The 14,065-nt window shown below is 42.9% G+C and overlaps 1 protein-coding gene across 1 annotated transcript in view; it reads right to left on the reverse strand.

Annotated features, from left to right (window-relative positions):
• ugp2b (UDP-glucose pyrophosphorylase 2b) overlaps positions 1-5,670 on the reverse strand; it is a 63,064-nt gene extending 57,394 nt beyond the window's left edge. Inside the window, exon 1 of the mRNA XM_038807754.1 lies at positions 5,499-5,670. Coding sequence (XP_038663682.1) covers positions 5,499-5,603 — 105 coding nt within the window. The 5' untranslated portion in view covers positions 5,604-5,670. The remainder of the gene's footprint in view (positions 1-5,498) is intronic.
• Positions 5,671-14,065: the final 8,395 nt, after the last annotated feature.

Here is a 14,065-nt window from a genome sequence, read left to right on the forward strand (position 1 = left end):
CCCAGCCCGTGTCACACTACCCTCCAGGCTCACTCCCGGATGTCCACCGTCATCAATCTTTATCATTGAATATTTTTAAGCCTGGAGTTAGACTAACTCCCTTGTTAATCAAGAATTTAAGGGTATAGACTAGCGACGCTGAACGAACTGACGGAGGAATGGTAACTACCAACAGGACAGGAAATGAGACACCTATAAATAAACCACTTCCTCCGCAAAGCGACAGTAGAGTAACCCTGGGCCCTGGAGACCACACTGTTAGAGGACCTGATGAACACGGACAGTAAAGAAGGGGACCTCTGCAGGAAAATATACGGACCACTACTGGACAGAGCCCGAACACCACTGGACGAGATCTGATGGAAATGGGGGGACGAACTGGGGATGGAAGTGGGCTGGGGTCTCTCGAGCGAAGCACTGAGCACTGCCACCTCCACCTCCTCCTGCGCAAGGCTCAGCCTCATGCAATTCAAAGTGATTCACAGAGCATACCTGACCAGAACCTGAATGAGCAGGTTCTTCCTGGAGGTAGAGGACAAATGTGAACAGTGCCATAGGAGCCTGGCCAACCATCGAGTTAAACGGCGACTAACTATAAATAGAGAAACCTAAGAAAAAGTATTTTTGTATTGTACAATAAATGAAAACAAACAGCAACGTATATAATTTTGAAAATGGCAACAAAAGATTTTTTTTTAAAGAACCCAAGGGTATCAGGGGTATACAGTAGCTTTAAGGGCACATTGAGATCGGCCATAATCTTATCAGGTAACAGAGTAGGCTCAAGGAGCTGAATGGCCTACTCCTCTTCCTAATTCAGACATTTTTATGCCCATTTACAACAACGGTGCCCAGAAATTACATTGGATATTTAATCATTTATTTTAGTAACACGTATAAATATTTTTTCAACTTTGAGGATAACAATAAACAAAATAAACAAATTAAATGCATTTTTTAAAAAGAGTTTAAGTTTAAAATCAATGTAATATTTCCTGTTTTTGTTTTCTTTAACACATTTATACATGGTCAGCGCACCATTACTCTCGCCTTACTGACCTACATATCCCTTTTTGGGCCAACCTATCGATGACCTGCTGTATCTTCCGACAATCCTCAACACTATCTGCCACTCCACCAACCTTGGTGTCATCCGCGAACTTACTAATCAGGCCAGCTACATTTTCCTCCAAATCATTTATGTACACTACAAACAACAGAGGCCCCAGGACAGATCCCTGTGGAACACTATTAGTCACAACCCTCCATTCAGAAAAACACCCTTCTACTGCTACCCACTGCCTACTGTGACAGAGCCAGTTCTGTATCCATCTTGCCATCTCACCTCTGATCCCGTGTGACTTCACCTTTTGTACCAGTCTGCCATGAGGCACCTTGTCAAAGGCTTCATTGAAGTCCATGTAAACAACATCCACCGCCCTCCCCTCATCAATTATCATTGTCACCGCCTCAAAAAAACTCGATCAAGTTAGTGAGGCACGACCTCCCCTTCACAAAATCATGCTATCGCTAATGAGTCCATTTGTTTCCAAATTGGTTTTAAATCCTGTCCTTGAGAATTCATAGAATCATAGAATTTACAGGGCAGGAGGCCGCCATTCGGTCCATCGAGTTTACACCGGCTCTTGGAAAGAGTACCCTACTTTTCTTTTTAAATGATTTATTCTCCATTTTCACATTTTCCTTCAAAATTTACACCCCCCACCAACAAGCAGTAAACGGTAACAAATACAAAGTCAATCCCCTTAACATCAACAATGATCCCATCCTCCCACCAACCCAATCAACGGCCCACCTATCAATATATGCATCAAATGAAACAAACCCTCCAACGGTGGAAAAAAAACAAAGGAGAAAAAGAAAAATGAGTCCGGAATCGCCCCTGGTCACCATTAACCTATAGAGTCCACACCCCCCCCCCCCCCCCCCCCCCCCCCCCCCCCCCAACACTCAATGCCATCCAACCTCCGAAAGACTACCGGAAATGACACCCAAGAGTTGTAAACCTCCACCCCCCTCCCCAACTCCTCCCCTCCCTCTTGTAAAACTCCTCCCCCCAACCTCGGTTCCTTACCCCAACTTTCCACCCCAGCTAGACTCATCAGATCCGGTTATGCTAGGCTCCGATGGCCACAGCCCCTCCCCCCACCTCACCCACGTTCACTGGCCGGCTTAAACCGGCCAGCGTGGAGGCCCCCGACCGGGTCTCTTTCTCCCTTGCCCGGCCCCAGAAAAACCCAAAAGTCCCCTTTAGCACACAAACTCCGCATACACACCCACACCCCAAAGAACCCTCATTATGACTGAAAGTCCCATTTCTTCCCTTGTCTAAATATATACAACGTTGGCTCCTATAGCCCAAACACCATCATGCAGTGAAACAAAAAAGAAAAAATACAGTCATGGGGCTACATCGGTACATGACCATTTCTCAATTCTGCCACAGTCCTTCTGCCTTCGCAAAGTACTCCACTGCTTCCGCCGTCCCAAAATAAAAGTCCTTGAACTTGTAGGTCACCCTCAGCTTCGCTGGATATACAATGCCACACTGCACCTTGCTAATGAACGGTGCCCTCTTCACCCTCCTCGCCAGCTCCACCGTAATGTCCTGGTACACGCTTATACCAGCTCCAGCCCACTGCACCACCCGCTTCTGCTTAGCCCAGCACAGGACATTCTCCTTTACACCGTACCTACGGAAGGACAGACTCTTGACGGCTCACTCACTATTGGTACAGGCCTCCACGACCGATGAGCCCAATCCAGTTCATATCAGGAGGGATCCTCCCCCTCCCTCAATAGTTTCGCTAACATCATGGCAAAATACTCAGTCGAACTCGGCCTTCCACTCCTTCGGGCAGCCCCACAATCCTCAGATTCTGTCGCCTGGATCTGTTTTCCAGGTCTTCCATTTTGCCTCGTAGATCCTTGTTGATCTCTATCACCTTCCGCATCTCCTTCTCCATCGAGGTAAGTTGACCACTGTGCTGCAGTAATGTCTCTTCCACTTCCTTCAGCGCCTCGGCTTGCTCCCGCACCTCCGCCACTGCGCTCGCCACCGCCGTCCTCACCGGGGTAATCGCCTCCTCCACCAGCACTTTCAAAACCACCCCCATCTCCTTCCTCATTGCCTCCATGTGTTTTGTGAACTGCCTTTCGAATTCCACAGCCATCACCTTAGTTATTTCTTTAGTCGTAAGCAATGCGGCCTCACCTGGTGCTCCATCCTCCATTTTCTTTACCGACCCCGCGGTGACCTTTCCACTCCCTGACAGACTTTCAGCTGCTTTTTTCACGGCCGTTTTTTTACTGATCCTCGACATATCCCTTCCCTGTGCTTTCTCCCGACTTTTACTGCCTTCGCTGCCCCTAGGACCGGGCGTTAACCCCTGACAATGCCATTCCCGAACGGGAGACCTCCAACGCGCGGCTGCCTCCCGCCCGCCGTCATCGGAAGTCAAGAGCACCCCACTTAAGCCCACACCTCCACCTTATCCCCGTAACCCAGCAACCCCATCTAACCTACGGGCAATTTAGCATGGCCAATCCATCTAACCTGCACATCTTTTGACTGTAGGAGTAAACTGGAGCACCCGGAGGAAACTCACGCAGACACGGGGAGAATGTGCAGACTCCGCACAGACAGTGACCCAAGCGGGAATCAAACCTGGGACCCTGGCGCTGTGAAGCCATAATGCTAACCACTAAGCTACCGAGCCTCTCCAATAATTACCTACTACTGACATGAGGCTCACCAGCCTATAGTTTCCTGGATTATTCCTTCTACCTTTCTTAAAAAGCGGTACCACGTGAGCTATTCTCCAATCCTCTGGGATCTCATCTGTAGCCAACGAGAATACAAAGTCAGTCAGTCAAGGCCCCAGAAATTTCCTCCCTTGCTTCCCTCAGTATTCTGGAGTAAATCCCATCTGGCCCAGGAGACTTATTCATAGAATTTACATAGAATTTACAGTGCAGAAGGAGGCCATTCAGCCCATCGAGTCTGCACCAGCTCCTGGAAAGAGCACCCTACCCACGGTCAACCCTATCTCCACCCTCCACCCTATCCCCATAACCCAGTAACCCCACCCAACACTAAGGGCAATTTTGGACACTATGGGCAATTTATCATGGCCAATCCACCTAACCTGCACATCTTTGGCCTGTGGGAGGAAACCGGAGCACCCGGAGGAAACCCACGCACACACGGGGAGGATGTGCAGACTCCGCACAGACAGTGACCCAAGCCGGAATCGAACCTGGGACCCTGGAGCTGTGAAGCAATTGTGCTATCTACAATGCTACCGTGCTGCCCCAGACAGGAATATCTACCTTAATATATTTTAAAACATCCAATACCTCCTCCTTTTTGATGTCAACATGACCCAGACTGTCCCCACACCCTACCCAAGAATCATCTTCCACAAAGTCCTTTTCTTTGGTAAACACTGATACAAAGTACACATTTAGTACCTCGCCCATTTCCTCTGGCTCAACACATAGATTCCCCCCACTGTCCTTAAGTGCTGCAATGAAATGAAATGAAAATTGCTTATTGTCACAAGTCAACTTCAAATGAAGTTACTGTGAAAAGCCCCTAGTTGCCACATTCCGGTGTCTGTTCGGGGAGGCTGGTACGGGAATTGAACCGTGCTGCTGGACTGCTTTCAAAGCCAGCAATTTTGCCCTGTGCTAAACCCAATCCTTTCTCAGATCACCCTCTTGCTTTTTACGTATGAATAAAAAACTTTGGGATTCACCTTAATTCTACTTGCCAAGGACTTTTCATGACCCCTTCTAATTTCGTGCTAAGTATCTTCCTACTTTCTTTATACTCAAGCATTTCGACTGTCCCCACCCTTTTAGACTGAACTAAAGCCTCCTTTTTCTTTTTGACGAGGTTCACAATACCTCTTATTTTCCAAGGCTCCCTAAACTTCCCATACTTATCCTTCGTTCTCTCAGGAACGTGATTTTCCTGAAACCTAATCAACTGTCACTTGAAAGACTCCTTCATGTCCGATGTTGATTTACCCTCCAACAGCCACGCCCAATCCAAATTCTTCATTTCCTGTCTAATATTATCGTAATTTGTATTTACCAGTTTAGCGCCTTAGCCAAAGGATTATCTTCATCCCTATCCAAAAGTACCTTTTCATTGTTCCAACACCGACAACGCCCTATTAAATGTTCATCTACAAAACCTTCCACAGCCTCACCTCGTACATGCTTGTACTGTAATCATTCCCCAATTTATTCCCCTTTCCGAACTTCACTATCAACCTACATACTCCCTGGAACTACCTCAAAGTTTTTCACCTCCCTACTCTTAACACAAATGGTAAAAATTCATCTTTCTTCAAACATTCTATAAAAAACACCCAACAAATTTCCCATTCAGGCAGCTTTATCGTGAGACATAGTCCTTATGTTAAATTATACAAAGTGCCGGCTGCTATAACAAAAACAATACATACATCTTTCTCACTTATTGTGGCAGTTTCCAGTAACTGAGCGAGCTCCTGTGCCATGGTACCTTCCAGGTCCTCGCACTCAAACTGGGCTGACACACTTCTTGACATGGTTGTAACAAAATGTGGAGCTACAGAAACACCTAGAATACAGGGAGAAAACAAAATAATTTATTCAAATATATTACCTCTTTTGGTATTGGCATCCTGACACCGAATCATTAAATAATAGGAATTGATCATATTACTAAATGTTACACGGATTACCAACTACTAAAGTCGGAGTCTCAGAAAATCTTGAACTTGCACATCCCAAAGAGAACAAAATGAACATAAACTGCCTTCTGATGTCTGGAATAGAGAATGAGCAGAAACCTGAAAGGAAAGTTTCCAGATGAATGACGATAACAACAGATGGAAGAGGATATAGCTGTGATGGCTGGTGTTTGATTTCTGTGCTCAAACAAGGCCAAGGGAAACCAGATACAAATCCTCAAATAATGGATTCTTGAGTGAGGTACTACACGTCACCATTAACTTGTGCAACTACATCTAGGCATGGAGTTGTTTTCAGAAGCTGTTAATCTGCCTGCCCCTACTTGAAGATTCCTAGGCCAATGCAAGTACCAGGCAAGGAGACTGTTCCCGAATTCAACATCATCGTTTCAGGCCTAAATGTGGCTATAAAGTGATGATTTTAAGAGTTAATAACTCAATGTCAGGAAATATAACAATGCATGCATGCCGACAAGTAGAGAATGGATGATATGCACGTAAACTTCACTATGCAATATATTATTATATTACGGATGATACAAAACTTGAAGTGTTGAAAACTGTGAGTAGAATAATGTAGAATTTCAAAGGGACACAGATAGATGGTCTGACAAGTGATAGATGAAATTTAATGCAGGGAAATGTGGAGCAATTTATTTTGGTAGGAAGAACGCAGAGAGACAATGTAAAACAAAGGGTACAATTCTAAAGTTGCTGCAGAAGCAAAGAGACCTGGATGCATATGTGCATAAACACTGACAATGGCAGCGAAGAAATATGAATGGCTGAATGACCTCTTTCTGTGCCTTAATGTTTCTCCCTAACCCTAATTTGGCAAGATAGGTTGGGCATAATTAATAATAAAACATACAGCATGCCGAAGAATGGGGTGGAAGCAAGTTTAATCCAGGCATTTAAGAGGGAACTGGATTATCATCTGAAAAGAAAGAATGTTCAGGACAACGGGGAGAATGCCAGGGAATTACACGAGGTAACATGTTTCTTCAGAGAGCCAGCACAGTCACAACAGGCCAAATGGTCTGTGAGAGCTGTAACCATTTTGTAACATAAACAATACTCCATCAAGGCGGTTTCCTAAAACCAGATACCATTGTGGCCAAACCACAATGAATTAGGGGATATTTATGGCTGACCAATCAATTAGCAAGTTTTTAAGAAGTCAAATTTATTGAGGTAAATCATGGTATTAAATGATTCACTGGTGATAATGAACTGACAAATAAAATCTTTTAGCTTGCCAGAGATCTTCAAGTTCACTTTCAATTTGCTGAGTGACTGAAAGTGAGTTCATACCAGACTTCATTTAAAGGTTCAACTTATTTCCATTCAAACAACTGGGGTGAAGTTTATTAATGTATGAATTCAGTAAGACATTGTGTTATGGGAGCGGCATTTTCAGAACCCCAAAATGTATCATGGAGTTCAACCAACCCTTTAATGTATTGCTGCTTTTGAAGCACACGGCTTGTTCCCTAGATGTGGTAATACAATTATGGACACATGGGTTTTCAAACACAAAACAATGTTTATTCCATGAACTCAACTTAACCTTTTAAATAAACATTGGACCACTAAATAATCCTTCAGTTGTTCCTTTAAAATTCCAAGAGACTTAACACCTTTAAACAGAAACAATTCAGGTTAAAGACATTACTATTATGAGTTTAAATCACCCAAATGATTCAGAGATAGTCCTTCATGCAGAGATCACAGCAGATCCAGCTCACTGCAAACACAGACACACCCAAGCTCTTTTTCTCAATACTCGGCTTTCTTCTTTCAAACAGTTCACAGCAAACCAGCAAGGCACTTTTCAGCTGCTCTCTCAAACTGAAACTAAAAGCAGAAGTGAACGCAGCTCCCCGCACCCTCTGACAACACTTCAGTAATATGAGTTGCCTCATTTCTTAAAGGTACATTGCTTAAACGTCCATTTCTTAAAGGTACTCTCACATGACACCTCCCCCCCCTCCAAGAAAAAAAAATATCAACTTCAAGATGGTTTAATTTTTCACTTTTGCACCAACCACTAAGAAATGTACCCAGTAAATATACTTTCTCATTTCACAAACAAAGCAACACATGCAAACAGGCATAATAATAAAGTCCATCTTTGCCGTTCTTCTTCCTCCAACCGAAATCCTTCCATTCATCACATTCATGACAAAGCAACGGCTATCACATTTTCCCGTCCTGCCACATGTACTATTTTTAAATGAAATGGCTGTAACAATAAACTCCAGCCAAACAGCCTTGCATTGTTATTCCAGAATCACTCCAAAAACGTCAAAGGATTATGATCAGTATATATAATGGTGTCAGATGGATTGCTGGTCACATAAATGTGAAAATGTTGCAAAGCCAGCACCAAACTCAAAGTGTCCTTCTCAATCGTCGAATACTTTTACTGGCGAGAATTCAATTTCTTTGAAAAATAACCAACAGGCCGCTCTAGCCCTTTGTCGTCGTCTTGTAGAAGCACCGCATCTACGCCCACATCACTCGCATCAACAGCCACTTTGAATGGTTTCGTATAATTTAGGCTGACTAAGACTGGAGCAATGGTTAACACAGCCTTCAGGCCGTCAAATGCCAGTTGACACTCTGCTGTCACTGGAATTTGTTACGCTTCTTGAGCAAGTCCGTCAGTGGAGCGACCACACTGCTAAAATTTGGTACAAATTTCTGGTAAAATCCACTCATACCAAGAAACCGCATTATTTCCCGTCGTGTCAAGGGTATCGAAAACTCCCCAATAACTTTTGTTTTCACATCCTGTGGGACCATTCAACCCTGTCCGATTGTATGGCCAAGGAAAGTGACTTGGGCTTTTCCAAATTCACTTTTGGCGAGGTTCATCACCAAACCCGCCTCCTGAAGTCGATCAAATAACTCCCTCAGATGTTTTAAATGTTCTTTCCATGTCTGGCTGAACACTACCAGATCGTCGATGTATACCGCACAATTGGGTAATCCTGAAACGACTGTATTAGTTAACCGTTGAAATGTTGCAGGGGCGTTTTTCATGCCAAATGGCATAACTTTGAACTGGTATATGCCATCTGGAGTCATAAAAGCTGAAATTTCCTTCGCCCTTTCAGATAAAGGTACTTGCCAGTAACCTTTCAGTAAATCCAATTTGGAAATAAAAGCGGGTTGTTCCACTTTCTCAATGCAATCCTCCAAAGGTGGGATAGGGTAAGAGTCCATTCTTGTAACTGCATTAACCTTTCGATAGTCCACACACAACCGTTGGGTACCGTCTGGTTTAGGTACCATCACTATGGGTGAGCTCCATTGGCTGCAACCCACTTCAATTATGCCATCTTTCAGCATACTCTCAATCTCTGTTAACCTGTGCCAATTTTAAAGGATTAAGTCTATATGGATGTTGTTTGATAGGAACAGCATTTCCCACATCTACATCATGTATAGCCATTTTAGTACTTCCCAACTTATCTCTACAAACTTGCCCATGTGATATCAATAACTCTTTCAGGTCAGTTCGTTTTTCCTCTGGAAGGTAACTTAACAATTCATCCCAATTTTTAAGAACATCCTCATTTTCCAGTTTAATTTGAGGTATGTCAAATTCACAGTCTTCTGGATTTGGCTCGTCACTTTGAATTAGAATCATTAAAACATCCTTTTTCTCTCCTTCCCTTTCAAAGTACATTTTAAGCATATTCACATGACGCACTCGGTGAGCCTTCTATCTGGTGTTTTCACCACATAATTCACCTCACTTAATTTCCTTTCAATCTGATACGGTCCACAAAACCTAGCTTTTAAAGGTTCACCTACCACTGGTAACAACACTAAAACTTTATCCCCACTGACAAAACTACGAACTTTGGATTTCTTGTCCGCTAACCATTTCATCACATTTTGCGTAACTTTCAAATGTTGTCTAGCCAATTCACCTGCTCTATTTAATTGTTCCCTAATATTTGACACCTAATCCAATAATGTAATTTCTGATTTCTCACCCACCAATTTGTCCTTAATCAATTTAAGTGGTCCTCTTACCTCATGACCAAAAATTAGTTCAAAATTACTAAATTTGGAAGACTCATTAGGTGCATCCCTAATTGCAAACAATACGAATGGAATTCCTTTATCCCAATCCTCTGGATAATCTTGACAATACGCCCTCAACATTGTCTTAAATGTCTGATGCCGCCTTTCTAACGCTCCCTGCAATTCTGGATGGTACGCAGTTGATTTAAATTGTTTTATTCCGAAGCTATCCATAACTTCTTTGAATAACTTTGAAGTAAAATTCGATTCTTGATCAGATTGAATTTCTGTGGGTAGTCCATATCCAGTAAATAATTTAAGTAACTCCTCCACAATCCTTTTAGCTGTAATATTACGTACTGGAATGGCCTCTGGAAACCTAGTAGACACATCCATTATAGTCAAAAGATATTGATTCCCACCTTTTGTTTTAGGAAGCGGTCCTACACAATCGATTAGGACCCTCGTAAAAGGTTCCCCAAATGCTGGAATGGGTATTAAAGGCGCTGGTTTTATCACTGCTTGAGGTTTCCCTATCACTTGACATGTGTGACATGATTGACAAAATTTAACTACATCTTTATGTACTCCAGGCCAATAAAAATGTTTCTGGATTTTCGCTGGAGTTTTCCTTATTCCCAAATGACCTCCCACTGGTACCTCATGTGCAACTCGCAACACCTCCTTTCTATACCCTACCGGCTATACTACTTGATGAACTTCTGCCCACTTTTCATCCGCCTGCATATGTACAGGTCTCCATTTTCTCATCAGGACATCACTTTTACGGTAATAACACTCTGGTATACTCTCAGATTCCTCTTCCGTATATGCTTTCTGATATATCCGTTTTATTTCTACATCTTTCTGTTGTAACTCCGCCAATTTTCCTGAACTAAAAACATCCGCCTCATCCTCCACCTGTTCTTGTTCTTTTTCAACCATCTGATCAAAAATTGTTTCTGATAATTGCACTTCAACTTCATCTTCACTCTTTGATTTCTCCTCTTGTCTTAACCTGTGACTTTGCGACCATGTTACTACACAATCCAAAAAAATCCCAGGATATTATTCCTTCAACCCTTCAGTTGTCTGATTTTCCACTGGCTTATCAACCACAGTAGGCATCACTCCCACCTGCGATCCAGCTATATCATTACCCAAGATAAACTGTATTCCTGGACAAGATAGTTTATCTACTACTCCTACTACCACTTCACCACTGGACTTTCCAACCTTACCTAATATAATGGAACGCTACTCCTCTCACCCTGAATTCCACATATCACCACCTTTTCTGGCAACATTCTTCCCAAACTACATAATTCATCATCTCTTACCATTAAAGACTGACTAGCCCTTGTATCTCTTAAAATTGTGACTTCTTTACCTGCTTCTCCTGATACACATGAGTAGACTTTACCCACACAAGTAAATTCTTTAAAGACATCTGGCACCTTCTTAACAATTACTTCTTGAACAGGCTCTACAATCGTTTGCACCTCCTTCACTTCCCTTGGGCTTTCCTTTACCACTGTAACAAATCCCACTGTCTTATCCTGTTTTACCACATCAGCCTTCCCAGTGCTATTCTTCAACCACCAACACTGTGACTTTACATGGCCTAGTTTATTACAGTGAAAACATTTGAAACTTTTCATCTCTTTTCCACCCTCCTGGATTTCTTTTTTAATCTGAAGTATACTCTCTTTATTGTCTCCCATCAGATCACCTTTACCACGAGTATTTCTCATGTCCCCAGTTTCTATCCCTCACCGGCTGAAACTGATGTCGGAAACCAATCTTTGATTCATGAACTAATTCATAATCATCTGCCATTTCTGCTGCTAATCTCGCAGTTTTAACCCTCTGTTCTTCCACACGATTTGTCACTACATCAGGAATTGAATTTTTAAACTTCTCCAAAAGTATAATTTCTCTGAGAGCTTCATACGTTTGGTCTATTTTCAAAGCCCTTATCCACCTATCAAAATTACTATGTTTGAGCCTTTCAAACTCCATGTATGTTTGACCAAATACTTTCCTTAAATTTCTAAACCTTTGTCTGTAAGCTTCAGGCACTAGCTCATATGCACTTAAGATGGATTTCTTCACCTCCTCATACGTTCCAGATACCTCCTCCGGTAGTGATGCAAACACTTCACTAGCTCTACCTACCAGCTTTGTTTGAATCAGTAATACCCACATATCCTGTGGCCATTTCATTTGTTTAGCTACCTTCTCAAATGAAATGAAAAAGGCTTCCACTTCCTTCTCGTCAAACCTTGGCAATGCTTGGACATATTTAAATAGATTCCCACCAAGCCTTCGACTATGACGCTCTTTCTCACTATCCTTATCACTATCATCCAACTACATATTTCCCTTTACGTCTGCCAATTTTAATTGACTGTCATATTTCATGGCCATTTTCCGAAGTTCAAACTCCCTCTCTATCTTTTTCCTCTCCTTTTTCCTCTCCTTTTTCCTCTTTCTTTTTCCTCTCTCTCGCTCTCTTTCTTTTTCCTCTCTCTCGCTCTCTTTCTTTTTCCTCTCTCTCGCTCTCTCTTTCTTTTTCCTCTCTCTCGCTCTCTTTCTTTTTCCTCTCTCTCGCTCTCTTTCTTTTTCCTCTCTCTCGCTCTCTTTCTTTTTCCTCTCTCTTTCTTTTTCCTCTCTCTTTCTTTTTCCTCTCTCTCGCACTCTTTCTTTTTCCTCTCTCTCGCTCTTTCTTTTCCTCTCTCTCGCTCTTTCTTTTTCCTCTCTCGCTCTTTCTTTTTCCTCTCTCGCTCTCTTTCTTTTTCCTCTCTCTCGCTCTCTTTCTTTTTCCTCTCTCTCTCGCTCTCTTTCTTTTCCTCTCTCTCGCTCTCTTTCTTTTTCCTCTCTCTCGCTCTCTTTCTTTTTCCTCTCTCTCGCTCTCTTTCTTTTTCCTCTCTCTCGCTCTCTTTCTTTTTCCTCTCTCTCGCTCTCTTTCTTTTTCCTCTCTCTCGCTCTCTTTCTTTTTCCTCTCTCTCGCTCTCTTTCTTTTTCCTCTCTCTCGCTCTTTTCTTTTTCCTCTCTCGCTCTCTTTCTTTTTCCTCTCTCTCGCTCTCTTTCTTTTTCCTCTCTCTCGCTCTCTTTCTTTTTCCTCTCTCGCTCTCTTTCTTTTTCCTCCTCGCTATCGCCTCTTTCTTTTTCCTCTCTCTCGCTCTCTTTCTTTTTCCTCTCTCTCGCTCTCTTTCTTTTCCTCTCTCTCGCTTTCTTTTTCCTCTCTCTCGCTCTTTCTTTTTCCTCTCTCGCTCTCTTTCTTTTTCCTCTCTCGCTCTTTCTTTTTCCTCTCTCTCGCTCTCTTTCTTTTTCCTCTCTCTCGCTCTCTTTCTTTTTCCTCTCTCTCGCTCTCTTTCTTTTTCCTCTCTCTCGCTCTCTTTCTTTTCCTCTCTCTCGCTCTCTTTCTTTTTCCTCTCTCGCTCTCTTTCTTTTCCTCTCTCTCGCTCTCTTTCTTTTCCTCTCTCTCGCTCTCTTTCTTTTTCCTCTCTCCGCTCTCTTTCTTTTTCCTCTCTCTCGCTCTCTTTCTTTTTCCTCTCTCTCGCTCTCTTTCTTTTCCTCTCTCTCGCTCTCTTTCTTTTTCCTCTCTCTCGCTCTCTTTCTTTTTCCTCTCTCTCGCTCTCTTTCTTTTTCCTCTCTCGCTCTCTTTCTTTTTCCTCTCTCTCGCTCTCTTTCTTTTCCTCTCTCTCGCTCTCTTTCTTTTTCCTCTCTCTCGCTCTTTCTTTTTCCTCTCTCTCGCTCTCTTTCTTTTTCCTCTCTCGCTCTTTCTTTTCCTCTCTCGCTCTTTCTTTTTCCTCTCTCTCCTCGCTCTCTTTCTTTTTCCTCTCTCTCGCTCTCTTTCTTTTTCCTCTCTCTCGCTCTCTTTCTTTTTCCTCTCTCTCGCTCTTTCTTTTTCCTCTCTCTCGCTCTCTTTCTTTTTCCTCTCTCTCGCTCTCTTTCTTTTTCCTCTCTCTCGCTCTCTTTCTTTTTCCTCTCTCGCTCTCTTTCTTTTTCCTCTCTCTCGCTCTCTTTCTTTTTCCTCTCTCCCCCCCTCTTCTTTTTCCTCTCTCTCGCTCTCTTTCTTTTTCCTCTCTCTCGCTCTCTTTCTTTTCCTCTCTCTCGCTCTCTTTCTTTTTCCTCTCTCGCTCTCTTTCTTTTTCCTCTCTCTCGCTCTTTCTTTTTCCTCTCTCTCGCTCTCTTTCTTTTTCCTCTCTCTCGCTCTCTTTCTTTTTCCTCTCTCTCGCTCTCTTTCTTTT

This window comes from Scyliorhinus canicula, chromosome 1, assembly GCF_902713615.1.
Source record: "Scyliorhinus canicula chromosome 1, sScyCan1.1, whole genome shotgun sequence".
Taxonomy (NCBI): Eukaryota; Metazoa; Chordata; class Chondrichthyes; order Carcharhiniformes; family Scyliorhinidae; genus Scyliorhinus; species Scyliorhinus canicula.